The sequence below is a fragment of the Hyperolius riggenbachi genome, chromosome 2 (genome assembly GCF_040937935.1).
Source record: "Hyperolius riggenbachi isolate aHypRig1 chromosome 2, aHypRig1.pri, whole genome shotgun sequence".
Classification (NCBI taxonomy): Eukaryota; Metazoa; Chordata; class Amphibia; order Anura; family Hyperoliidae; genus Hyperolius; species Hyperolius riggenbachi.
Window position 1 is genome coordinate 527,816,424 of NC_090647.1, and position 27,476 is coordinate 527,843,899.

A 27,476-nucleotide genomic window follows, 5' to 3' on the forward strand; every position below is an offset into this window, starting at 1 on the left:
TCTTCAGGACCACAGGCTTCACCCCCCTAAAGACCAGGTCATTTTTTCTAAAATGGGCCCTTGCAGCTTTAAGGCGGCCAAGCTGCAGGGCCGCACAATACAGCACACACGTGATTCCCCCGCCCCCCTTTTCTCCCAACCAACAGAGCTCTCTGCTGGTGGTGTCTGATCGCTCCCCCAATGTTTATATATATTTTTTGTAAATATTTATGTCATTTATTTTTAAAGGGAAGGTCCAAGCAAAAAAAAAAAATGAGATTCACTTACCTGGGGCTTCTACCAGCCCCATGCAGCCATCCTGTGCCCTCGTAGTCACTCACTGCTGCTCCAGTCCCCCGCTGGCAGCTTTCTGACCTCGGAGGTCAGGGCCAAATTGCGTACATTTTTACACATTCCCGCTAGTGCAGGAACATTAACACATACATTTTTACGCGTTAGTGGTGAAACGCGTAAATTTTTGTTCCTGCACTAGCTGGAATGCGTAAAAATGTATGCAATGTGGCCCTGACCTCCGAGGTCAGAAAGCTGCCAGCAGGGGACTGGAGCAGCAGTGAGTGACTACGAGGGCATTTTTTTTTTTTGCTTGAACCTTCCCTTTAAATAAATTTGTCTATTTTTTTTTTTACTATTTTGTCCCCAGCCCTCCCTGCCCCCCCCCCCCCCGCCAGCCAATCCCCGTGATCAGCTTCAACCTATGACAGCCGATCATCACCCCTGAGCCTCTGGAGGGGACAGCCGTGTACAGCGCTGCTGTAGATCGGAGTGCTGTATATGCTAATTAGACGGCTAACAGTCTCCGAGCAGCGATTGCCGCACTGCTCCGCCTACCAAGCAGGAGATGCACGCGCAGCCTGCGCACGATCTCCTGCAAGCTGAAGCCCAGGGGCATAGCAATAGGGGGTGCAGAGGTTGCAACCTCATCGGGGCCCTTGGGCCCTCCCTCAACTGCAATATTAACTCTCTATTGGTCCTGTGCTCATAATAATCACTTCAATAGATACTTTGGATAGTGGTAATCATTTACAAATTGTTCCCCATCCCCTTCTTGCACCTCTGACACTGTAGTTGCCATTGGTAGGTTTTGGTGCGCCGTATCAATTGTTTTGTATAGAGTGCTTGGGGGGCCCCAATGTAAAATCTGCATCGGGGGCCACAGCTCCTTAGCTACGCCACTGCTAAAGCCCCAGGACTTTACGCCAATCGGCGTTAGGCGGTCCTGGGGCTGCCGATGGGCCACGCGCGGTCGGCAAGCAGTTAATCTCCCCTCTCAGGTGCGCACGATCACTTTGGGAGCGGAAACAGCAGGCGGTGTAGATCCTACGCTGCATCAGGCTAGAACAGCCCCAAGTGCGCCGTAGGATCTAATATAGGTGGTCCCCAAAAGGTTAAGGCCCCGTTCACACTGCACGCATTCCCATCCGGGTTTCAGGAACTCGCGCAGGAAGCAGACACACACGGCATCAGACAGTGCATAGACTGCACTGTCTGATGTTCACACTGCATGCGTTCCGGACCAATGCGGTCCAGGAACGCATGCTGCACGCATTTTTTGCAGAAACGCGCGGCTGACCCATTTACTTCAGTGAATGGGATCAGCCACGCAAGGCATACAAACGCGCATGGCGTGCGTTCGTATGCGTTGCGTTCCGAACGCACAGCCGTCCGAGTTTGCTAATGTGAACGTGGCCTAAACAAGCACTTTGTTCTTGTGCCTGCAGTCCTGTATGTGTACAAGTGCTGATGTAATGCACGAGTGAGTACAGTCCGCAGCGATGCAGTAGCGTGAGGCTGTGCGTATGCAGCTTTGTGGTACTGTGGAGGGGCGGACCATAGGCATGCAGATAATGTCTCTCTCATGCCAGCCTCCTGACATTGGCCTGCATTCTCCCAGAAAAAGCTGTTTACTGACTGTATGACAGAGAATGTATTCTGAATATAAGACTTGTGTGAGCAAAGCATTGGCATATTTTACTGACTAGTACAATGCTGCCATCTGGTGGGAGAAATGGAGATAGACAAGCCAGATATTTCTCAACTTACCTTTTTTTTGTGATACAGCAATTACAACAACAACAACAAATAACATTTGTAAAGCGCTTTTCTCCCGTGGGACTCAAAGCGCATAAGCATGGCTCCGACCATCGTGGTACAGAGGAAGAATTTTATAAATCTGGAAATGCCAGGCTAAACAGGTGGCTTTTCAGTCTGGATTTGAATAGCTCCAGGGATGGTGCTGTCTTTACTGGGTGTGGTAGGGAGTTCCAAAGAGTAGGGGCAGCATGACAGAAGGCTCTGTCTCCAGATTTTTTGAGGTGCACTCTGGGAGTGACCAAGTTTATAGAACTTGCTGATCTGAGGTTGTGAGAGGTGTGGTGCAGCTTCAGCAAGTCCTTCATGTATCCAGGGCCCAGATTGTGCAGGGATTTGAATGTCAGCAGTCCAATCTTGAAGAGTATTCTCCATTCTACTGGTAGCCAGTGCAGTGAGCGAAGGATCGGTGTAATGTGACAGTGGCGAGGCTGGTTTGTTAGCAATCTGGCAGCAGCATTCTGCACTAATTGCAGGCGACGCAGGTCTTTTTTGGGGAGGCCAGCATAAAGGGCATTGCAGTAGTCCAGCCGTGATGTGATGAAGGCGTGGACTAGGGTTTGAAGATCCTCTGGGGGAATCAGATGTTTAATCTTTGCAATGTTCTTCAGATGAAGGAAGGAAGATTTAACTACAGATGAAATTTGGTTTCTGAAACTCAATTCCCCATCGATTAGTACGCCAAGGCTGCGCACACGGTTGGAGCTGTTTATGTCTGAATTCCCAATCCTGATTGGTGTTGCTTTAGGATAGAGCTGTTTTGATGGCGAGCACTGGCTTTGGACAAACAGGACCTCAGTTTTGTCAGCATTCAGTTTCAACCAGTTATCATTCATCCATGCCTGAAGCTCAGCTAAGCAAGAGTTTATTTTTGGGGTAGGGTCTGTTCCACCAGGTTTGAAGGACAGGTATAGCTGTGTGTCATCGGCGTAGCAGTGGTACGTCAGGCCATGTCGTTGGATAAGTGTACCGAGTGGCAACATGTAGATTGCAAACAGCAGAGGGGATAGGATTGATCCTTGTGGCACTCCGAATTGTAGAGGTGCAGGTTTGGACATTATAGGTCCTAGGGATACTCTCTGTGTTCTGTCAGTCAGGAATGATCTGAACCACTGGAGGACTGATCCACTGATGCCACTGATGCCACAGTACTCCTGCAGCAATTAAGACCAAATGTTCTTCTATGATGCACACTGGAGGTATACTGGCAGCACAAGATATATTACTGAAGACAATTTATGTCACGATTACAGCACTGATTCAATAGAGCAATATTAGACACTGTTTAACTACTTGCTGGCCTCTCCACGCCGATTGGCGTGAACGGCTTTCAATAGGGCTAGCAAGAGATCACACGCCTATGCGCGCGCATCTCCGCTTGGAAGGTGGAGCTCCGCCTTCAGTCTCCCAGCGGCAATCGCCGCTGGTAGACTGTTAGATGGCGAAACCGCCGTCTATTAACATAGTACAGCGTTGCGATCTACGGCAGCGTTGTACTGGGGACACAGGAGAGCGATCGGCTCTCATAGGCTAAAGCCTATGACAGCCGATCACCATAATTGGCTGGCTGGGGGGAGGGAGAAAAAAAATTTGTAAAATGTATTTTAATAAAAAGAACAAATATCTATATATATAAAAAAAAATAACACTGGGGGAGCGATCAGACCCCACCAACAGAGAGCTCTATTGGTGGGGAGAAAAGGGGGGGGGGGGGGGGAAACACTTGTGTGCTGCAGCAAGCCCTTAAAGAAAAATGGCCTGGTCTTTATGGGAGTTTAACACCGCGGTCCCCAAATGGTTAAAGGAACACTATATCGATTTAAACACCTTTTTTGTTTAAAGCGGACCCAAACCAAACATTTTTTTAATTCAAAATATTTAGTTGCACCACTCTGACACATACAAAGATAAATAAACACTCCTTCAAGCCTATGAGCATTTCAGTGCATGCTTTTCACCCTTCTCTTTGCATAACTAGGGTTATACAGGTGGCAGCCATTAGCAATTCCTCCTTTGCTGGACACCACCTACTCCACCAGTTTGCCGGATTATTTGCCGGCAATATGAAAGGAAGGGAGGGGTTTCTCCAATAAATGTAAAATATTTTATGTTTGTTATCATGCAGCTGAAAAAAGGCTGCTATTTATTATTATAATTTAGAAAATAGATTTTATTTCTGAAATGTTGTATTTTTAGTTTGGGTCCACTTTAACCACTTAAAGGAAAGATCCGCGGTCCTGTATAAAAAAATAAAAATACAAATCCACTTGGCGCACGCGACCTGGCCAGGCCGGCTTCCAGGTCGGGCTCTTCTGCGCGCCAAAGTGCACCTCACGCGTATGCACTGACGTCATCGGATGTCCTCCAAGCTGTACTGCGCAGGCGCAGAACTACTGCGCCTGCGCAGTACAGCCCAGAGGATGTCCGACGACGTCAGCGCGCACACGAGAGGCGCACTTTGGCGCGCAGAAGAGCCCGACCTGGAAGCCGGCCTGGCCAGGTCGGGTGCGCCACCGGATGAGACTGGGAGCCTGCGGATCGGCGCCGAGGGCACGTCCTGCCTGCCATGGGCTGGAGGAAGCCCCAGGTAAGTGGATTTGTATTTTTATTTTTTTATACAGAACCATGAACCTTCCCTTTAAAGAGACACTGAAGTGAAAAAAAAATATGATGTAATGATTTGTATGTGAAGCTAAGAAATAAAACATTAAGAGCAGAGACATAAGTCTAATGTTGTTTCCAGTACAGGAAGAATTAAGAAACTCCAGTTGTTATCTATGCAAATTGCCATTGAGCTCCTCAACGTTCAAAGTTGCAGACAGCTCTGTGTTCTGAAGCTTGTTATCTAAACTGTCTGTCAAAGTATTATCTTTTTCTTGGCAGAAAAGGGTTCAAAAGTTCAGAGTGCTCTGTAAAATCATTTAGAATGCTGAGTAGTGTGTAAACTGCAAATATTAGAGAATGATGCAATGTTATAAAAAAAACCTATATAACGGAAAATAAAAATGAGAATATTTTCTTTGCTACTAATGTTCTAGTAATTATCCGTACTACACAACCAATTCATTATCATAATTTTTTTTCGCTTCAGTGTCTCTTTAACTACTTGCCGACTGCTCCACGCCAATTGGCGTGGGCAGTGTGGCAGCCCCAGGACCGCTCCACACCGATTGGCATGAACAGTCTTCTATGGGGCTAGCAGGAGATCACGCTTGGGGGGGCCGAGCTCAGCGCTGTACAGGGGACAGCCGTGTGACACGTCTGTCCCCTCCATAGGCCGGGCAGTGATCGGCAGCCATAGGCTGGGGGGAGGAAGCGGGACTGAGTAAAAAAAAAAAAAAGCTGCAGTGGCTATTTTAATAAAAAAAATAGCTTGGTCACTAGGGGGGTTTAACACCATGGTCCTCAAGTGGTTAAGTACCAGCGGTCTCTGCCCCCGTAAGGACCAGAGACCGTTGTTACAGAAAATGCAGAGTGCCGGCGAATCGCAGCACATCGGGAACATGGGCCACCCACTCTGCTGTCTCTATCACGCCAGAGTTCCTGTGAGCCGGTCAGGAGCTGCTTTCATTGGCTCCTGACCGTGTCTGTCAATGTAAGCCAATGGGAGTTGCTTACATTGATAGACACAGCCAGGAGCTATGAAATCGGCCCCTGACCCGCTCCCAGGGCTCTGCAGTCAGAAACTGGCAGGGCGAGTGATCTGTGACAGGAGATGGTGGGGAGACAGCGGCAAGATCGGCAGGAGCGACGAAAACGGCGGATGCGCACAGCAACGGTGAGTTAAAATCTATGCCCTGCCAGCCAAATCAGCATCAAAACAGGGCGTAGATTTCAATTAGCGTCATCCGAAAGTAGTTAATGCTGTATGTTAGGGCTCACATTACCACAAGTACTAAGAGCAATTTCTTTCTTCACACAGCTCTGACTCTGAATAATCTTATTCAGATAGTGGTAAGGGGTAGAGATGGCTCAAACCTCCGATTTTCGATTTGCGAACCTCGAACGCGAACTTCCGCAAATGTTCGGTTCGCACGAACTTTCGCGAACCGCAATAGACTTCAATGGGGAGACGAACTTTGAAAACTAGAAACATTTATGCTGGCCAGAAATGTGATGGAAAATATATTTTAAAGGGTTTAACACCTGGAGGGGGGCATGGCGGAGTGGGATAGACGCCAAAAGTCCCGGGGAAAAAAATCAGGATTTGACGCAAAGCAGCGTTTTAAGGGCAGAAATCACATTACATGCTAAATTGGAGGCCTAAAGTGCTTTCAAACATTTTGCATGTGTATATGTTACGGCCAGAACCCGAAGTGTGGCCACTTCTAGTTCTGGCTGGCCAATGCGCGAAGTGGCCGCAGCGCAGCGGCCAATGTTAGAAATGGAATGTTTCCTTTTATTATGAATGTAGTTTTCCGGCCGTCTCTGGCCAAATGTAGCAAAAAAACAGTTCGTTCATTGAATGAAATGAAGCCGCCTGGCTTCTGCTCCGCCTCCTCTCCTCCGCCCCTGCCTCTCTCTCTTCTCCCCGATACTGGCAGCGGCGGGACATGTGTGTCCCCCCCAGAGTCGTTCGTCGCGGCAGGCAATCCTGTCGTTCGTCCCTGCAGAGCGGGTGCTGGCAGAAGCAATGTCTGCAGCCTCCCCGCTCTGCTTTCCTGGCGCCACGAACGACTCTCGGGGACACGCGTGTCCCCGCCGGCTGCCCGAAGAAGATAGAGAGAGGCAGGGGCGGAGGAGAGGAGGCGGAGCCGCCAGCTTCATTTCATTCAATGAACGAACTGTTTTGCTACATTTTGGCCAGAGACGGCCGGAAAACTACATTCATAATAAAAGGAAACATTACATTTCTAACATTGGCCGCTGCGCTGCGGCCACTTCGCGCATTGGCCGGCCAGAACCCGAAGTGGCCGGCCAGAACTAGAAGTGGCCACACTTCGGGTTCTGGCCGTAACATATACATCAATCAGGGAGTGTAATTAGAGTACTGCTTCACCTACATTGCTTCATCCACCTGGTATGTTTACTATTTTGCACTGAGTATGTGACTCTTTGTATGCACCTTTTACAGCATGGAATAAATAAGTCGATTGCAGTGCCGGTCTCCTCTCCTCTCTCTCCTCTTGTTGTACAGCATTACTATTTCCTATACCAGAGCACGCAATTGCAACCATGCTGTTTGAAGCATAGTGGTCCTGCCAGCTCCCCACTCAAGATTGTACACCTGCTGCAGTGCCAACCTGCACACCTTTTTTTTCGCACCAGACTCAGTGTGTAACGCACCGCAAACAGCTGTTTGTGTAGTGACGGCCGTGCTGGACTGGTGCGCACCATGGCCAGAGTGCAGGCCATGGCGGTTTTCAAGCCCATATGGTCACCGGGCTGAGGCAGCTCAATGACAGTGACTGTCCGGCTGATTGAATTTGGTCTGTCCACAATGAAGCAACGACCTTATTATTCTCCCCCCCCCCCCCCAGAGACACTCATATAGCCGGCGGTCATTGCTTCATTGTGATACGCAAGCCCCTTCACTGCGGTAAGGTAACGATCACGAAGGGGAATTGACACATGTACATGCAGCTTGTCGCTAGCTGGCTGTTTACATCCAGGCTGTCATTTACCGCCGCTCCCGCCTGCATCCCTTCCCTCCCCGCCTCTGTAAGAGGGAAGGGACGCAGGCAGGGAGCGGCGCTATAGAGGAGGTGGGGAAGCGGCGGTAAATGACAGCCTGGATGTAAACAGCCGGCTAGTGACAAACTGCATGTCGTTAGCACAGCGTTTTTTTTTCTGGGGGACAGCAGAGCGCGGGGGGGGCACAGTATAGTAACAGAGGCTGGTGATAGTATGCAGAACCAGCCTCTGTGTCCTAATAACATTCTTAAAACCCACCTCGGGTTCTCTTTAAAAGAGAATAAATATGGAATATCCCTTTCAGTTCAGTCTGCTCTCTCAGCAGCACGGAGGAGGCGGGTAGCGCCAGGAAATCCACTCTTTGCTGGCTGTAGAACACCCACTCTCTTGGCACTTGCCTATTTCCTGAATCAGTGGATCACATGACTTTTCCACAGGGAATTCTTCTGGAACAGGTGCATCAAATATGAAAACTGTGAGAGTAATGGTTTAGTCCCCGTTCACTAACAACTGAAACATCCTGGAGAGCAAATGAAAACCTTGAGGCCAGGTTCACAGTGCTCAGTTGCTTTGCAGAAAAATTCCGCATGTCAACTTACTGCCCATACAATTCTATGGGCCTGTTCACAGTAACTGATCGCGTTATTCTAACTCACTCCATAAAGGCTTGTTTTTTTTTTAAATAAAATGACCTCATTTTTTTAAATAAAATGTTTTTAATGTTTTTTTTTTATAATTTGTGCTTTGACATGATGACACAATCCTTCCCCTTTAGTGCTTCCCACCCTTTTCCCCCACTCTATTATATAGGTATAGGAGATAACAGAGGCGCCAAAAGGATAAAAGGGGTTTTAAAGGAGCTTAAAAGCCAAAGATTTGGTAATTAGAGGAGGCAGTGGTTGACTTACCTCCTCCAAGCAGACACAACACGACTGTACATTCAGTCTATTTATTAACGATCTCCAGATAAAACAAAGCAACGCGTTTCACGGGTCAGCACCCGCTTCCTCAGGCAATAGAAAAAGGAGTTACAGCATCTAGCAAAACAAACAACACTCGGCACCTCTGTCTTTTCCCCCACTCGGCTCAGCCGCTCGAGGAAGTTCTGACACTTCCGCCTCTCTGCCCGTCATCAGGCACGCCCCCTCCACTCGCCGCTATTAGTTTCTATTTGCACAGCACTCTGCGGAGCTGTGCTGTGTGCGGTCTTGCGGTAATTTAGCTCACTACGATAGTGTACTAATAGTACACTATTGTTCTGAGCTAATTACCTCAGTACCGCACACAGTGCAGCTCCGCAGCGTGCTATGCACATACAAACTAATAACGGCGAGTGGAGGGGGCGTGCCTGATGACGGGCAGAGAGGAGGAAGCACTGACACTTCCTCTCCGCCCATCCTCGACGTTCTGCTCCAGTCGAGGATTTGCGCTGAGCAGAACTGGGGGGCGGGGGCGCTAAAGGGGGAGGAAGACGCTGTGATTTATATCACAGCACAGCTTGTAAAATAACATAAAACTAATTTTATTTTACAGCAAGGTCAGGGGTACTTTAAAGTCTACATCCAGTCTCCATTGCAGTTTACACACATTTTAACCTGTGCGTTATGCAACTGACCACTGCAAATCCAGCCTGAAGCACACCAGAAATGAGAGGGACATGGAGGCTGCCATATTTATTGCCACAATGCAAATTGCCTGGCTGCCCTGCTGATTCTCTGTCACAAATACTTTTAGCTGTAGACCATGAAGAAGTATGCAGATCACAAGTTTGTGACTGAAGTCAGACTGGATCAGCTGAAGAGATCAGTAGGACCAGTACTCCAGCACCCAAGGCTGAGACACCAAAGTGCGCCCCTCCATCCCTCCCACCCCAGCCATAAAGTGGCCCCCAACACCTTAATTTCTGGTTATCTGGCTTGCAGTCACTGCCATGTATCCCCTTTTCTTATTCCTTTCTGCTTCAAACACAGTAGAGGAATGATAGCTGAGTGAGTTGTGCGCTCCCTCCTACTCCGCTCCCTGAGGCTGGAGCCTCTCTCGCCTCTGCCTGGCCCTGAGTAGGACTGCCAGGCAACTGGTATTGTTTAAAGGGAACCCAAGGCAAACATTGGGTAAGCCTCTACAGGATCCATTTTAGGCAAGTATGTTTGTTTTTCTAACCTGAGGTGTGCCTCGGGCTACACTTTAATCCATTTTGGGTTGTGTAATAAAGTGTTAGAAAAGCTTGATTCTTTTTTGTTGCCATCTCGTGTCCCAACATCTGAGAATTTCTATTATTTCTGGACAGGAAGTGGGGAAATCTCTCTCAGGAGTGACAGCAAGAAATAAAACAATTTTTATAGAGTGGGGAGGAGTATCCTCAACTAGTTATGGCTGTTTCTCTTTTCCTGTCCCCGTGACCACCTCTTTTTATATTAAAGGGAACCTGAAGTGATAAGTATATGTAGGCTACCATATTTATTTCCTTTTAAACAATACCATTTGCCTGGTAGCCCTGCAGATCTATTTCATTCACAACATAGATGTATGAAGATCCGGCACTGCTTCTAGCTTTAAAAAGAGCTTTATTGCCAGCGGCTCTTTCAGTATGCAAAAAAGTTTCCAACAAGTTTCCAACAAGGTAGTCAAGAAATATTCATGCGGTAAAAACATGCAAGGTGCACATACCCGTTGTGGTTAGTGAAGGCTGTGGGGCATGGTGGTAACCGCCTAACGTCCATTTCGCTTCAGTAGCGTCTTCAGAGGCAGTGTGGCAATTCACGACTGTCCGTTTCCGGGTTAAATACTGCATGAGGAATCATTTCCGGGTCGCATCGTCGCTTTTACGCGTACAAAAGTACGCATGCTCCGACTAACGTACGCATGAATGCGTAATGACGTCAATGGAGCATGCGCACACTACCGGAACTTCCCTGCGTCGTTTCATGCTTACGTAATTACGCATACAAACATCGATGTACGCATGCAAGCGTATGGACATCGATGGGAGTATGCGAACCATGCTTAAGATTGCCATTTACAAGTCGAATCTAGCAATCTGCTACATGGCCACAAGGTGGCAGCACAAACGGGTATGGGCTGGTGTGTTAACAATTTAAAAAAATAAAATATATAGGGGAATAAATCTGCACATCAAGAGATGCAAAAAGCTCCCACCAAAAAATTGTTGAGGGCTTCATGGAGCTAAGACTGGGCAGTGGCCCCCCGCTGTCAGGAATTCGTTTAAGAGAATATTTTCTACTAATTAATGAGCTTGATATCTTCGTTTCTTGATCCTGAGCACGCTGTGCTGTACATGTGCGGATACCTGGTGGAATCTATGCCTTTTTGTTTTGCAAGCTGTGACATATTTTGAGTGCCGCCGTAGTGCCAGTCGCTGTACCCTCCATTGTTACGCCCTGCAGATCTATTTGGCTGCAGTAGTGTCTGAATAACACCAGAAACAAGCATGCAGCTAATCTTGTCAGATCTGACAATAATGTTAGAAACACCTTATCTGCTGCATGCTTGTTCAGCGTCTATGGCTGTAAGTATTAGAGGCAGGGGATAAGCAGGACAGCCAGGCAACTGGTATTGTTGAAAAGGAAATAAACAAGAAATATGGCAGCCTCCATGTGTCTCTCACTACAGTTGTCCTTTTAACTCCTTGGCAGTAATTCCGAGCTAGGGTCAGGGCAGAAACCGCAGCTAAGAGCGGTAATCCCGACCTCTGCTCGGGGTAGCCGCCGGGAGGTCTGTTGAGAGCAATGCGCGCAGCGAGCCGCATTACATATCTCCCAAGGGATCCCCGACATCGGCCGCCATTCTTCTTCCTCTCCTCCGGGGCTCTGCTTCCATCTGGTGAGATCATGACTACAGCCGGCGATTTCACTTTAGAGTTGCAGTGCCACCCAGCGGATGGAGGCATAACTGCAGCGCTGGAGCCAGGGAGGTGAGTGATTGTAGAAATGCTGCAGATCTCCCTGGCAGCAGGATTTTTTCCAGGTTGTAGGGTCTGAAAGGGTGCAAAAAATTTGCACCGTTTTTAGACCCTAAAATCCGGAAAGAATCATATCTCCAAGGGGTTAAAGGAAAACAGAGGCCCGAGAAAGAAGATTTTATACATACCTGGGGCTTCCTCCAGCCCCATACGCACGGATCGCTCCCACGCCGCCCTCCTCCGCTTCCTGTATCCGGCGGGTATGGAGGGAGCCCCTGCTCATGCGGACATTTGGCCGCGTCCGCCGGAAGTGACGGTTCCCGGTACCGGCGGATCCAGGCAGCGGAGGATGGCGGCGTGGGAGCGATGCAGGCTTATGGGGCTGGAAGAAGCCCCAGGTATGTATAAAATCTTTTTTTCTTTTTAGGATTCCGGCGTCTCTGGTTCCCTTTAAAGCCACAACGCTCCATGGGACTCCAAGAAACAGGAAGTGAGTTAAAATCTCTGTGAAGAGGTCACAGATAAGGGATTTATGAGGTGCTTACTATGTAATCTACACAAGGCAGCCCCCTGTGAAGATACAGACTTTTACCAGACTGATGCCATCAAGACAGGTTGGCATTACATACTCAAATTAAAAGCAGGACAAAAAAAGCTGAAAAACAATTTTTTACTTTCACGTAGGTTTCCAACTACTGCAGTGTTGATATTACAGGCATGACTGAAAAATACGGCTTGCTGTTTGATACATATCCTTTTTAATGAGGTAAATTTTAATGGAAATGAGAAATAATATGGAAATAAATTATGGTTACAGACAATATTCTTAGATTTTGGTGCAGATTTATTTTTTTACATCATTTTTTTTTAAGGATATTTCTTGTAGATGTCAGTGGAAGATCTCAGTTTAGGTCCTGAAATGGATGGATGGAAACTGGTGAAGGCCCCGCAGTACGTATTTCTTTTTCTTGCCAATATTAATTTGAAGGGGAAAACTTAACTATATATTTTAGCATTTGAAGTGCTAACATCAGGGCTGATGTGCTCCTGAAAGGACGAGCTTAATACCCAAGTCCCTTCATGCTGTGGTATCTAGGAGTACCAATCTCTCACAAGCACTTAGTAATCAGCATGGTTAGGCGGTAATCTACTTAAAGGTGGCCACACCATACAATTTTTTAAATATCTGTTCAATTTAAGAATTGCAATCAATTTTTCTGATTGTAACATTTCAAAACTATGACCAATGTACCACACACATGTTCAGTTTTTCCCCAATTATGATAAAAATGATTGGAAACTGAGAAAATTGCTAGGATGTGCATATTAATAAATTGACAATCTAACACACACCATACAATCTTTAGAGAAACTGAAGGAAAATATCTGGCATTCCGGATAGATAAAAATCGGAAAAAAAAAACAGGAAATCCGATCGGATTTTTCAGTCGAATGAAAAAAAAAAAGCTTTCGACTTTTTCGTGAGATCCGATCGTTTTTATCGAATTGCCATAAAATCGGATCATTTTATTGTATCGTGTGTGGCCACCTTTAGAGGACCTGGCAGGAAACCTCATAGGTCTCCAATCACAGCACCCTCTACAGCACAAATGTTGTGATTAGCCAAATAGTGTGGGCATAGTTTACTGCAACCTATCAACGTTTGAGAGGGTGCTGTCCACCCAATCACATTAACTGAATTTCCTTATGAGGTTTCCTGCTAGGTTCCCGAAAGAGAACTAGAGCCCATGTTTGTCTTAAAGTAAACCTAAAGCAGCATAGGGGGCGATATACAGGCTGGGACCGCAAACAATCACTCGCGTTCCCATGCCTGTCGGCTGGTGACGGCAAAACCGGAAGTCGTCGCCGGCGGGTCCAGAGGCATCGGAGCGGAGCTGCGAGGGCACCGATCGTCTGCAGGGGGCTGAAGGAAGCCCCAGGTGAGTTCATCTCGTTTTTTTTGGTAGGCTTTAGGTTCACTTTAAGTACATGGAGGATTGAAATGAAGAAAAGACAATGGTAAAAGCAACCATCTCTACCCATATTTGTTTATTTTCAAATGCACTTTTCCGGACTTAAGGAAAATTAAAGGAGGGATGTGTACTGCCCCTGGCTGCAGAGAGCGTATCTACAGGAGAACCGGACAAACCTGACATGATGACCAGCAGCCCCGGGAGGGCTTCTTCCTCTTCAACATGGATTAGTGTCCTTAGGAGTCTCGAGTGCCCGGGATCACTCATTATAGAAGATGGAGCAGCCCTAAGCATGTATTTCTGTCCAGGGCTGAGGGCTTTATTCCACTTAAATGTCTTTGCAGTCAAGCGCAGAAGACACCCATCAATCAACACATCCTAACTCGGGAATGGTGCATCATACCGAAACAAGACCTGGTGCAAAACAAAGCCAAGTTGCTCTGCTTTTTAACAATGACTGAATTTTGCCAGGATGTTAACTGAAGTTTAAGAAAAGACAATACATATGTCCCCATAAAAAAAAAAATACTATAACCTTATCTGGCACAGGTACTTATGCAGATCGCTGGTTGGAAAAATCAAGTCATTAGAAGAGAACCTGATGCATATTTACACCTCATCCATCATGGGAAGGTATGGAATGTCCCGGTTCCTTGGAAGAAGGCCCGGTTCACACTGCATGGATTAAAAACTGATCCGTGGAAAAACTGATCCACGGAACGGGTCAGTTTTTAAAAGGCATGAGTTTTTCATCTGGGACTCGTTACTGCCCGTTGCGTCCGTCGCTCCAGATTTATCGCAGCCTTCCCACACTTGTGGTCCATGCTAAACAGATCCGTTCTAACGGAGCAATTTGAACCGATACGATTGACTAACATGCAGACATCAAACCAACAAACGTTGATTGAGGTGATACCTTCAATGATGAACTGTACATGGGTTTATTGCAAGCTTTCAAAACCTTGAGTTTATTCTCCAGGCAAGATACAGAACTGGATCAGAACTGTACAAAAGTGCATGTTACATGCAGACTTCTATATGATTCTGGAGGCTCAATCTGACACTATGGCGCACAGATTAACCTCCTTTGAAATGTAAAAGACTTCCTTAGTGTAGGGATCTATTGAGCCCTAGCAGCATTTGTCAATACAGGTAGTCCCCGACTTAGGAACGCTCAACTTAACCCCCTTGGCGTTCTGATTCTTTCCAGATTTTAGGGTCTAAAACCAGTGCAATTTTTTTGCATGCTTTTAGATCCTAAAACCTGGAAAAAAAATCATGCTGCTAGAGAGTTCTGCACCAGCATCAGCAGTCACTCACCTCCCTGGGATACAGCGCCGGGTGGCGCTGTATCCCTATAGTGAGATTGCCGGCTGTCGTCATGATGACAGGCAGCGATCTCACTAGGGGGAAGCAGAGCCTCGGAGGAGAGGAAGAAGAATGGCGGCCGATGTCGGGATCCCCCGGGAGGTGAGTGAAAACACCCACTACGAGCATTGCTCTGCATAGATCTCCCAGTGGCTACCTCGAGTTTAGCTCAGGATAACTGCTCCTAGCTTGTTTTTTCCACCCTGAGCTGAACTCGTGATTACCGTTAAGGAGCTTAAGAACGACCCGCGGATATGAACGGCATGGATTCTGTGATTCTGAGGGAACAAGCCAAATTTTCTTTTTTCAAATTGGACTTGAAGTTTTTAAGAAAATCACTTTTTAAAAAATTAAAAGAAAAAATGTTTTTTAAACTTGTATAAGCAGATACAGGGGGCAGAGGTGACACTGGAGGTACAGGGGACAGAGGTTGCACAGTGTTCCAACTTAAGAACAGATTCAGGTTAAAGAGAACCTGAACTGAAAATAAAAAGTTAAAATAACCATACACGTCATACTTACCTCCTGTGTAGTCTACCCCTCAATCTCTTTCTCCTCTCCTGCGTCCCATTTGTCCACTGTGATAAATGGATTTCTTCGTCCTCCATTTTAAAAATGGCCGTTACCCCATAACAGCTTCCTGGTCAGCACACTGTTAAACCATAGTATCACCCACTTGAACCATAGGGAAACATGGACATTACCTTGCATATTCAGTTGTAACTGACAGCTGCTGTTATATAACTGACAGCAACTGCTATTTTTCAGTTCTGACAAAATATTGTCAGAATTGGAAGAGATCACTGTATGAATAAAATGGTGAGCTTCTGAGAGGAACCAGCGTTGAAGTTAGTATGTAATATTCATTTGCAGCTACGTCATGTGTCTATTTTAAATAATTTGACTCACTTCAGGTTCCCTTTAAGAATAAACCTACAGTCCCTATTTCGTTTGTTAACCGGGGACTACCTGTACAGGTAAACACAAGCTCTCAGCTAAGTTTGTTGGTTTGATGTCTGCATTCCTGCTCCACGACCAACACCTTCATGGATTAACATAGAATCCCGTTCACCTCCGATAGGATTTGGTCCATTTAGTTCTGCTAAAAGGAGCATTTTTGAAGCCTGTATGAACTGGGCCTAACCCTTTAGCCTCAACTCTGAAGCATTATTTGAGTTCTCGTGAATCAATATGGACAGTGGATAATAACATTTCAAATGGAAAGTCGGGGTTGAGGCAGAAACCTCTGCGAAATATGACCTGTTGACCACAAAGAATATCGAAAAAGTGCAGTTAAACAAAACGTAACATGTTCTGTACACACAAGTCAGTATCAGAGACCACCAGTCCACAATCATTCAATCCCCGGCATTAGTTGTAACTTACGACAGATGGTGTTGGTTGGGCAAACCCAGTGACCTAGAAGAACTTGGAAATTGGCCTGGTCAACATCAAAGGACAACTGGAACGGTGAAGAAAACTTCCATTCAGACAAAAACAAACATTAACAACACTGCATCGAAACAAAAAAAGGGAACTATTCGCTCTATGGTACAGAATTATTTTACAAAATTTCATTACAATCATATACATAAAAATGCATTGCATCTCCTTGTGCTTCATAGTCAAAATGTGTGACTAAAACGTCCTTTGGTTGAGCAGCTCTGGAAACAGTGATACGATGGCTGAAGGAGAAATGACAATGGGCGTTACCGCACGCCCGCTTTCCGTTCATCCGTATCTGAAGTAGTCGTCGGTTTCTGTTCGCAACAGAGGCATACATTTCGGATTTGGATTCTCCAAATGATGCCCAATAGTAATACAAAGGTCAATGTTTTCCAGGGTCCACTCAACAAATCCCAAAAGTTCTTTGAAGATCAAAAATACTTCCTTGGTTTAAAAAAAAAACAAAAACAAACAATCCAAATATATAAAAATAAGAATACTGTACATGTTATTTATTTTGTTTTTGGCAGCTGGAAACTTCCAGGATGCTCCTTGTTTTACGTCAAGTTTGTGACAGTTTTGTGTTCAATGAGGTCCCTAAGAAACATCTGTTCTGCTGAAATGTTGTGATATTCATTCTGTTGAAGAAAAAAAGAAGAAGAATCATCAGTAGTACCAAATGGCACAGACAGTTATGTTCTATCGCTGTAGTAAAAACAGGGAACACCAAGAGCCCCAATAGTGTAATTCGTACTGGACAAGGTGGCAATAAGTTTGTGTTGCTAGATACTCACAAGTCAGGGTCACCAGCAGGCAACCACTGTAAAGGCAGGTGGGGAGATTGTCCTGACCCCACTCAGGATTAAGAAGTCGCTCTCTGTAGACAGGAAGAAAGGGTAGCAACCCTCCACCCAGGGTGGACTCAAAATTGTATATAAGGAACAGAGCCGCCAAAAGTATAAGATTAGATTAAATGAGCTTAAAAACCAACTTAAATGGCAAAATTGAAGGAGGAAGCGGTGGTCTTACCTCCCTCAAGCAGACACGACAACGACTGCGATTCAGACAGTCAAACACATTTATTAGGAACTCCAAAAAGAAATGCAACGCGTTTCGCAGGTTCAACCCCGCTTCATCAGGCAATATAGGGAGGAGTATCAAACAATCTGCACAAGGATTCAAATTAAGCGCCTCTGTCGCTGTAGTAGTGGAACTACAACCAATCAGATGTTGTTGACCACAGATATTTCTCTTAAAGTGAACCAAGCAACATTTTTAGCACCCAAGGAATATCAATAGCACATAAAATTCAGGCTAATAATGTGGCTTATTATAAAAAAAAACACCCTTCAATATCACCTCTTTTTTTTACATTTAAAACTTTAGCAAAGGGTTTTATTACCCTACTTCCGAGGCCGCAGAAATTTCAGGCATATAAGGACTGATGTAATTATGTTATTGCACATATTAGCAGAGAGCAAACACAAGCTTTCATCAGCTGGGGAGTGGAGAGATAGCACACTGCGCTTCAAAGAATTTAGAGAAGTCACAGATGCTATCTTCACACCTTTCCCCAGATAAATAAATGCAGCTAGAATGGGGTGGGAGTGGGAAACGGGTAGAGGACATGGCTATAGCAGCTCCTATAGCGGTTAGAAACCAGGAGAAAATGCAGGGGGAAAAAATTGGCGCTTGGTTCCTTCAGCACAACTGAACTCAACCAAAATGTATGAGGTGGCCATACCTGAAGCTTCTACAGTGCCTCAAATAATTGTGTGGCCCCTCCTCCATGTTGGAGCTATGGCCCCCAATCCCTCCACCCCCCCCCCCCTACTTGGGTTGGCTGATGAGCGCCTGCTCTTCATGTCTGCTGCTTCCCTCTACTTCTCTACATATCTATTTTTTTTTCTGACATTACAGGTTTGCTTTCATGTAAAATACAGTAACTCAAATACATATTTGGATTTTTAATTTCATATCTTTAAAAACTTTCTTAATGAAAAATTAAACTACCTGAATAAAGAAAAGTAATAGTGGCCTTACCTGAGCCATTACAGACATGGTTTCATTCCCATAGTAGTGTAGCGAGCTATTCAGAGATGTCAAGTTGTACTTGAATCCTGCTATATGTACTTCATTGCATATATGAAAGGCCAGTGTGATGGCTATGATTCCAGTTGTGGGGTGTTTGGGTTTCTGGGGTAGAGAATAAAAGTAAAAGCCTGGTTCATACTCTGTGTCGCCAGCAGAGGGCAGCATAAGCAAACTGACAAGTAAGACTTTTAACTAACAATCTTCCTCAATTTGGATAATACACCATTTATGACACTGCTACATTCATATATTGCTTTTATGGACACCTCCGCTGATTCAACGATTAGCAGTTACACAGAGATATACTTTAAAGGCACATTCGTATTATGTTTTCACTTATTCATATGTTTTCTGGCGCATACAATACAGCTATCTATGCACTATGCCAGGGAAAAAAAACCTACATATATAAGTAGATAAATACTTGATCTACTTACATAATACATGTATTGTACTGTCCACGTTTTGATTTCAGTGAAATGTTATATAGTAAATGAAGAGAATTCTGTTCCTGGTGGGAACCATGTCTTTTGCCCACAGTTTGAGGCTAAATCCGGGTGTCATTTCTGCACTTAACTTTTCTTTTCTCCTCCAATCGCTGAGTCACCTCAGCCTTGCTTGTAAACACAAGTGAGCAGAGGATCGTGTTTCAGATAAGCTGCTAGGCAGGGAAATAAATGGAAGAGGAGGAATATAGTATAGATAAAAAAAACACCCCCCACGCAACTATTTGGCACTGACTATTAAAGGGCCAGTGTTCCTTAAGTATGTGATAACTCCAAACCATAACAGCAGAAAAAGTTTTGTCAAGTTTTGAATGCAGGATTAGCATCTGTATAATTTAATACACTCAGACCATTTGCTGTTGAAATTTGATTTTTATGGTGACAATCCCGCTTTAGCAAGCAGCATGCAGACAAAAGCTGTCAACCTTTTCTTTTCTTCTGTGAATGAACAAACACAATAGATGTGAACCAGCCCTCTGATTACACAGAGATCTCATGGGTAATGGGGACAGGTGCCAACAATGACATTTTCTCTTAAAGTGAGACTGAAGCTAAACAAAACAAAACAGATACTTACCTAAGGAGGGGAAGGCTCTGGGTCCTATAGAGCCGTTCTGCTCCTCTCCTGGTCTCCGCATTCCATTGCTGGCTCTCCCGTTAGCAGTATCTGACCGATAGGTCAGAGACTGTTCTCTGCTGCTGAACAAGGCTTCAGAAGTCTTTGGGAGCCCGAGTGCTCCCAAAGACAGGTCGTTCCGTACTCGTGCATGCACAAACACGCTCACTTGCACATGCGCAGTTAAGGAGCCGCCAGTCTTTGCGAGCGCTCACATTTAAAGTAGCCCTACACAGAACTTTCTCTGCCTCTCAAAGATAAGAAGTTTTTAATCAGGAAGATACTATTTATTGGCTAACTTAGAGGTAAATAAAAATTAAGCTTTTGGCTAATAAGCCTTCTTCATACTTAGTTCCTGTATTTTAACAAGATGTTGTTAACCTCCCAAGTGTTCTGGACGAGCTGAGCTTGTCCAGTCACGCCGGAGGGCACCGCTCAGGCCCTGGTGGGCCAATTTGAATAAATTTTTTTTTTGAAGGGTGGGTGGGAAGGGTGGGTGGGAATCGGGAGGGGGGTATCATGTAGCTAGCGCTAGGCTAGCTACATGATTAAAAGAAAAAATTACGTTTAAAAAACCATAACGACAGGGAGGTTGATATACAGGAACTAAGTCAGAAGAAGGCTTATTATTAGCTGAAAGCTTACTTATTATTTACCTCTAAGTTAGACAATAAATGGTATCATCCTGATTCAAAACTTCTTGCATTTACTGATGGCTAACATGGTACAACACTCTACTGTAAGCAACAGCATAAGCAGCTTTAAAGTAAACCCGAGCTGTAATAAATGCAAGAATCTATACTTACCCGCGGCTTACTCCAGCCCCATAAACACGTGCGAGTCCATCGCCGTCCTCCCGCAGTCTGCCGTTCAGCCGCAATCAGCACCGGTAACTGGCTCAGTCGCGTCAGACGTGGTCTTCTACGCATGCATATTGCGCGCTCATGTACAAGCAAGAGGAGCTTAGCAACGGGGGACAGCAGAATACAGAGGGAAGACTCAATAGGATCCTGAGGCTTCCCTCTCTTTAGGTAAGTATATGGTTTTGTGGACTTGAGCTTCGGCTCAGGCACACTTTAAAATATTACAGGAAATGAATGAACTTACTTCTGTTTTGGGAAAGTTGGTGGGAAAGTTCAGTAGATTTTGTGAAACTTGGCGAAGGATGAAAGGGTTGAGGACTCTCAGCTGATGGGGTTGGTAGATCAAGTTCATTGCTGGTTTCCTCCAAAACCCATAGGTGCTCTGCAATCACAAAAGCAAATATATGGGTGAGTACCTCTCACAAAGACAATGCCACACATACCCTTTGCTTGCACATCTATAGGGAACCTGAACAGAGTAAAATTATTTAATATTCATTTGCAGCTGCATCATTTGTTTATTTTACATACTTACCTCACCGTCCATTTCTCTCAGAAGCTCACTATTTTCTTCTTACAGTGATCCCTTCCAGTTCCGACAATATTTTGTCAGAACTGAAATACACCAGTTGCTGTCAGTTATATATCAGCTGCTGTCGGTTACAACTGAATGTACAAGGTAATGTCCAAGTTTCCCTATGGCTCAAGTGGGTGATATTACAGTTCAGGTTCTCTTTAAAGAGAAACTCCAACCAAAAATTGAACTTTATCCCAATCAGTAGCTGATACCCCCTTTTACATGAGAAATCTATTCCTATTCTATTCTTATTGTGCTGAAACCCCTCCCACAAGAAACCCCTCCCACAAGAAAAGTACGTACTTTTTTTGGCAGTTTCCTGTCTGTGAACCTTGTTGCATTGTGGAAAATAGCTGTTACAGCTGTTTCCAACTGCCAAAAACCATGCAGCAGCTACATCACCTGCCAACACTAAAATGTTCACTGGAGTTCCTCTTTAAGTGCTGGTTTCCACTAGCCGGCGTGCCTCTTGCAGGACCCATGCTGTCACTTGTAGTGTAGTGATCCAGATCGGCAGCATGGTGGTGTAGTGGTTTGCAATCTTGCCTTGCAATCCCCGGGGATTCCTCCAGACACTACAGGTTTCCTCCAGCATCCCAAATACATACAGATAAGTTAATTGGCTCCCCCCTAAATTGGCTCTAGACTACCAGACATGCACTACACAATACATACATAAACGTATGACTAATGTAGGGATTAGATTGTGAGCCCCCCTGAGGGACAGTTGGTGGAAAGGAAAAAAACTACAGATGATGTCGCCGCTATATAAATGTTAAATAATAATAATAATAGCGTAGCCGTGCCATGCACAGCTAGGGATTTGGGTGCGTGCTGCTGAAATCTGCAGCATGCCATCCAGAATTGCACCACAGTGGGATTTGCACGACAAACAATGGAAAGTACAGGCAGCCATTTCCTGCCAGATTTGCCTGCAGGGACACGCTGCCAATGTGGCGCAGATTCGGCCCACATTTCTCCATAGTGGAAACAGGCCCAATGAGGAGCTGTGAACAATGTGCTGATTCACTGCTTGACCTCGGGGCAGATAACCCTTTAGCGTCTGAAGCAGTTGTAAATGTATACAAATTATTATTATTTAGTATTTATAAAGCACTGAAATATTCCACATCACTTTACAGTGTAGTCATGTCACTGACGGTCCTCAGAGGAGCTCACACTCTAATCCCTACCATAGTCATATGTCCACTGTTGTCTAGGGCCAATTTAGAGGGAAGCCAATTAACTTAACTGTATGTTTTTGGGATATAGGAGGAAACCAGCATGCCAGAGGAAACCCACACAGACATGGGGAGAACATACAAACTCTGTGCAGATAGTGCCCCGGCTGGGATTCCAACCGGGAACCAACCCAGTGCTGGAAGGCAAGAGTGCTAACCACTACGCCACCGTGCTGCACATAACAAGCGCTTTTATTTCCATATGACTCCTGAACTGGTATTCCCTTCATATAAAAAGGCGCAAGAACAAAGACGCTCAGAAAATGGGTGGTGATCAAGACACACACAGGAAACTCATCCACATACATTTTGGAATCGGCCACACAGGTCATGTGACTAGCATTCTGCAAAATAAATAGGAGACACCGAGAGCCCAATATAGTGTAGTATGTATTGGAAACCGTGGATAAATGTAAGTGTGAGATGAATATACTCACAAACATGGGTTACCTCTTAGGCAACCACTGTAGATGCAGGTGAGGAGATTAGACCTGTCCTCACTCAGGATTAAGATGTCGCTCTCTGTAGATCAGGAAAGTAGGGGTAGGTCACCCCTCCACCAGGGGTGGACACAGTATTATCGTAAGAGAACAGAGGCGCCAGCAGGAAAAAAGGTAATAAAAATGTTAAAATTTGCTGGGAGGCAGTGGTGGACTTACCTCCGGAAAGCAGACTCAAAATACTGTCTGAATTAAATAAATAAATTTATTATTGGTACCCCAAAAGATGCAACGCGTTTCGCAGGCACAGCCAGCTTCATCAGGCAATAAGGTAGGGGACAAACAGTAGCTCGTCAGTAGCTCGAATGGCACCTCTGTCGTAAACAAATTTATTTGTTTAATTCAGACAGTATTTTGAGTCTGCTTTCCGGAGGTAAGTCCACCACTGCCTCCCAGCAAATTTTAAAATTTTTATTACCTTTTATCCTGCTGGCGCCTCTGTTCTCTTACGATAGCATTCTGCAAAAGGGTACCTGGTCAATACTCCCTTCTGCAAATGTGGGCTATTTAGCTTGTGGGGGGTATCGAGGTAACAGATGTGCATAAAATCTTGGACTCTGTCCATAAACAAATCACTGTGATAAGGAAGCAGAGCCTGGAGGTTTGAGATCTCGCTCTCTCCCTGTTTCCCATAGCAGGAAATCTTGTATCCATTCTCTCAAGGTTGGGCTGGCAGCATGGGAATGTGAGTTGTTAGATGCTGGCACTGATGGGCGTCCTTGAGTTTCTGTAAACTGGCACTGCTTACGTTCTTAATACTACAAAGTCATTCCTTCTGGAGACCACTGATTTTCCTGCCAGGAATGTGGGCTGAAGGTAACGTACTGCTATCCCAACAGGACGGCCCAGCGTGTTCCCACAGCTCAGTGAGGTAAAGGAATTATGTTGAAAGAGATATTTTTATGCAAAACAAAAAGCTTTAAAAAAAAGTGATGTGGTTGAACTTCCCAAAAGCAAGAAAGAAAATGGAAGTAAAGAAAGAAAAAATAGAAGGAGATTGACCAATCCAAGATATGTTTGCAATAGACATTTATAAAAGTGTGTGTGAACAAAACCAGGCAGACAAACGGCCAGGGAAGCTTCCGTATTTCATGATAATACACTATGCTAGTCATACAGAGCATCTCCTGATTTTTAGAATGAATATAGTGCAATACACTGACTTCTGAGCCCAATTGAGGCATCTGTCCTCAGCATTATTATTATTATGTATTTCTATAGCACTGACATTTTCTGCAGCACTTTACAGAGTACATAGTTATGTCACTGACTGTCCTCAGAGGAGCTCACAATGTAATCCCTACCATAGTCATAGTAATGTCCTACCATATTATTATTGTGTATGTGTAAAGTGCTGCAGAAAATGTCAGCGCTATATAAAGTACATAGTTAGGTCACTAACTGTCCTCAGAGGAGCTCAGAGTCTGATCCTACCACAGTCATATGTCCCTATATTTGACAATTTTGCAGGAACCAATTTGTTAACCTGTATGTTTTTAGGATATGGGAGAAACACGAGATACCTGAATGAAACCTACAAAAACACAGGAAGAATATACAACCTCCATGCAGATAGTCCCCTGGCTCTGATTAGAAACCAGGGATCCTGCACTTCAAGGCCAGAGTATGATCCACTACGCCACACTTCACTTATCATTCCTGGTTGCCATTAGAATTTGCATAATTCAAGCACATGAGAAAATATTACGGTGGCAGTTTGTGAAGCGTGACAATCTGCAGTGGAAGCCCGTGACACGAACGATGACAATAACAAATGCCAGCTTCATGCAGAGCACAAGTAGTTTCTGGAAGATGTAGCCAAACCAATGTGAAACCTGTACATGTTTAAATATCCTATTTGCATATGCACAAACCGGCAGGATTTCCATGTAGGCACAGGCAAATCTACTACTTATTTCAGTACAGAGCTGGCAATACTGTGTAACGACATGGGTGGCTGGCAGGCTACGAAGGCTTCAGCGCTGCAGGCTACTGGCATATAACCAATATGACAAGATCAGAAGTGATTCATACTTAAAGGGACACTGTAGGGGGAAAAAAGAGTTGACCTTACCCGGGGTTTCTATTGGTCCCCCGCAGACGTCCTGTGTTGGCGCAGCCACTCACCGATGCTCTGGCCCCGCCTCCGGTTCACCTCTGGAATTTCAGACTTTAAAGTCTGAAAACCACTGCGCCTGCGTTGCCGTGTCCTCGCTTCCCCTGATGTCAACAGGAGCCTACTGCGCAGGCCCAGTATGGCCTGTGCCTGCACCGTGCACTCCTGGTGACATCAGGGGAGGCGAAGACACGGCAACGCAGGCGCAGTGGTTTTCAGACTTTAAAGTTTGAAATTCCAGAAGTGAACCGGAGGCGGGGCCAGAGCATCGGTGAGTGGCTGCACGGGCACAGGATGCCTGCGGGGGACCATTAGAAGCCTTGGGTAAGGTCAACTCTTTTTCCCCGACCCCCTACAGTATCCCTTTAAAGCAGGACAAAAGTCAACAACCAAATACAAAGCAGTCATGTTTAAAGTGTAACTGAACTTTCAAGATTTATATATGCAAATCAACTTAAAGGACAACTACTGTATTGTGAACATACATATAAATTGCACTATAAATTACCTTTTTTCCTATGTGGCTTTCACAGTAGGTAGTGAAAATCTGACAGATCTATCAGGTTTTGGACCAGTCCATCTCCTCATGGGGGATTCTCAGGTATTTATTTACAAAAGTACTTTGGGGCTTGTTCACACTAAGAGTGTTTTCATTTTTTTTAAAAAAGCGCTGGCGATTTAAAAAATCACCTTAAAAGCGCTTCTGCAATGTTGCTCTATGTGAGTGTTCTCACATGAGCGATGAGCTTTCTTTCCAATCGCAAACATGGCTCCTGCACCAGCGCGTTTGTGATTCAATAGAAATGATAGGAAAAGTGCCAAGTGCTTCCTATTAAAAAAAAAAAGTTGGATTCAAAATGTCCACCATGGTCACCACCCATCTTGAAAAGTTCCCCCTGCCTCACATATACTAATGTGCCACAAACAGGAAGTTAATATCACCAACCATTCCCATTTTATTATGGTGTATCCATATAAATGGCCCAACCTGTAGATCTTTCCAGGGGGTGAGCTTGTAAAGAAAAAAAATAAAATACAGAGAATCCCTCATGAGGATATGTACTAGTCCAAAAGCTCTCAGATCTGTCCGATTCTTACTACCTACTGTAAGTAACAGTGACATAGGAAAAAGGTAATTTATGGTACATTATAGTATGGGAGAAATGTACATTGTATGTACGTAATTTAAATTTGACAAATTTTTGCGGTAGTGGTCCTTTAAGTCTCTGCAAATCCCCTCCCATAGCGGTCAATGGACGATGAGACTGGGCGGAGACTGGTGAAGATTAGTCAGTGCAGCTGAGCTGCGTTGCCATTGGAGCAATACACACCACAGTGGTGGTCATGTGACTGTCACTGTTTACTGTATTTTAGAACATTTTTAGACACATATTGCTACTCTAAAGCTGGCCACTAACGGTCCAATTTCTAGTGAAACATCGTTCGAGCGATCAGAAATTCTGATCGGACGAAAAATCGTTCACTACACCATCAACTAACCAATCATTGCTTCCTATCTATCACGACCACCAAGAAAATCCAAATTTTCGTTCGACGAAAAGTCATTCGGGCGACATTTTTTTCACTCGTTCATGATCGATTGTTTCCACCAATGGAGATTATTTACAACCAATCCGATCAGAATTTGATCGCTCGAACGATTTTTTGCTAGAAATTGGACCGTTCGTGGCCAGCTTAATGGATGGGAGTCACTACATTGTTGAATTTTTTGCCAGGACAGGGATTTAGAAGCAAACAAGAAGTGCCTGTAAATTCCAATTGGCCTATCACTAATTAGCTGCTGGGTGACTGGTCAATGGCAGGCACCTTTGATTCTGTTGCCCACTTTATCAATGCATAGTCAGCGCATTCTCCACTCAAGGCTAATGGAGGTTACTTCGGCTTCAGGCTGCCTACAGGCAATGAGTACACCACCCTCCAGCAGATCTCCCATCTCCCATTAAGCTGTGCTGGAGTGGGGATTGGCTGTGGTGGAGTTCCATAACAAATTAACATAATTCTCTTTCACCGTCCAGCTGGGTAGCATGAAAAAGTAGCTGGATGGAGTGTGACGGGGGAATTGAGGGGATGACTCTGCTTACAGCATAGGAGGAGAATGAGGAAGAGAGCTGATGACAGCCAAAACTTGCCGGGTGGAGCACCCAGCTAAAAGAGCCTGGGGAGAACACTGACCGTCTTGGCTCCAGTAAACTGAAGTCTGATTGGAAGCTATTGAATGATGCTTTCCACAACCACCTCAATACCTGCATTAAAGGGAACCTGATGCAAGAAACATACAGAGGCTGACATTTTTATTTCCTTTTAAACAATACCAGTTGCCTGTCAGTCTTGCTGATCTCTTTGGCTGCAGTAGTGTCTGAATCACACCAGAAACAAGCATGCAGCTAATCTTGTCAGATCTGACAATAATGTCAGAAACCCCTGACCTGCTGCATGCTTGTTCAAGGTCTATGGCTAAAAGCATTAGAGGCAGAGGATCAGCAGGACAGCCAGGCAACAGGTATTGCTTAAAAG

At 45.1% G+C, this 27,476-nt stretch overlaps 1 protein-coding gene across 8 annotated transcripts in view; it reads right to left on the bottom strand.

Moving 5' to 3' along the window:
* Nucleotides 1-12,297: 12,297 nt before the first annotated feature.
* ST3GAL6 (ST3 beta-galactoside alpha-2,3-sialyltransferase 6) overlaps nucleotides 12,298-27,476 on the bottom strand; it is a 242,363-nt gene continuing 227,184 nt past the window's right edge. For 6 of the 8 annotated variants that reach the window (XM_068270627.1, XM_068270630.1, XM_068270625.1 and 3 more), the window contains 3 exons: nucleotides 20,752-20,889; nucleotides 18,472-18,624; nucleotides 12,383-17,066 (listed from right to left, as the gene is read on the bottom strand). In XM_068270627.1, coding sequence (XP_068126728.1) covers nucleotides 16,986-17,066; nucleotides 18,472-18,624; nucleotides 20,752-20,889 — 372 coding nt within the window. In that variant the 3' untranslated portion in view covers nucleotides 12,383-16,985. Of the gene's footprint in view, nucleotides 17,067-18,471; nucleotides 18,625-20,751; nucleotides 20,890-27,476 lie in introns of all 8 variants that reach the window. The other 2 variants (XR_011026538.1, XR_011026539.1) reach the window with 2 other exon arrangements.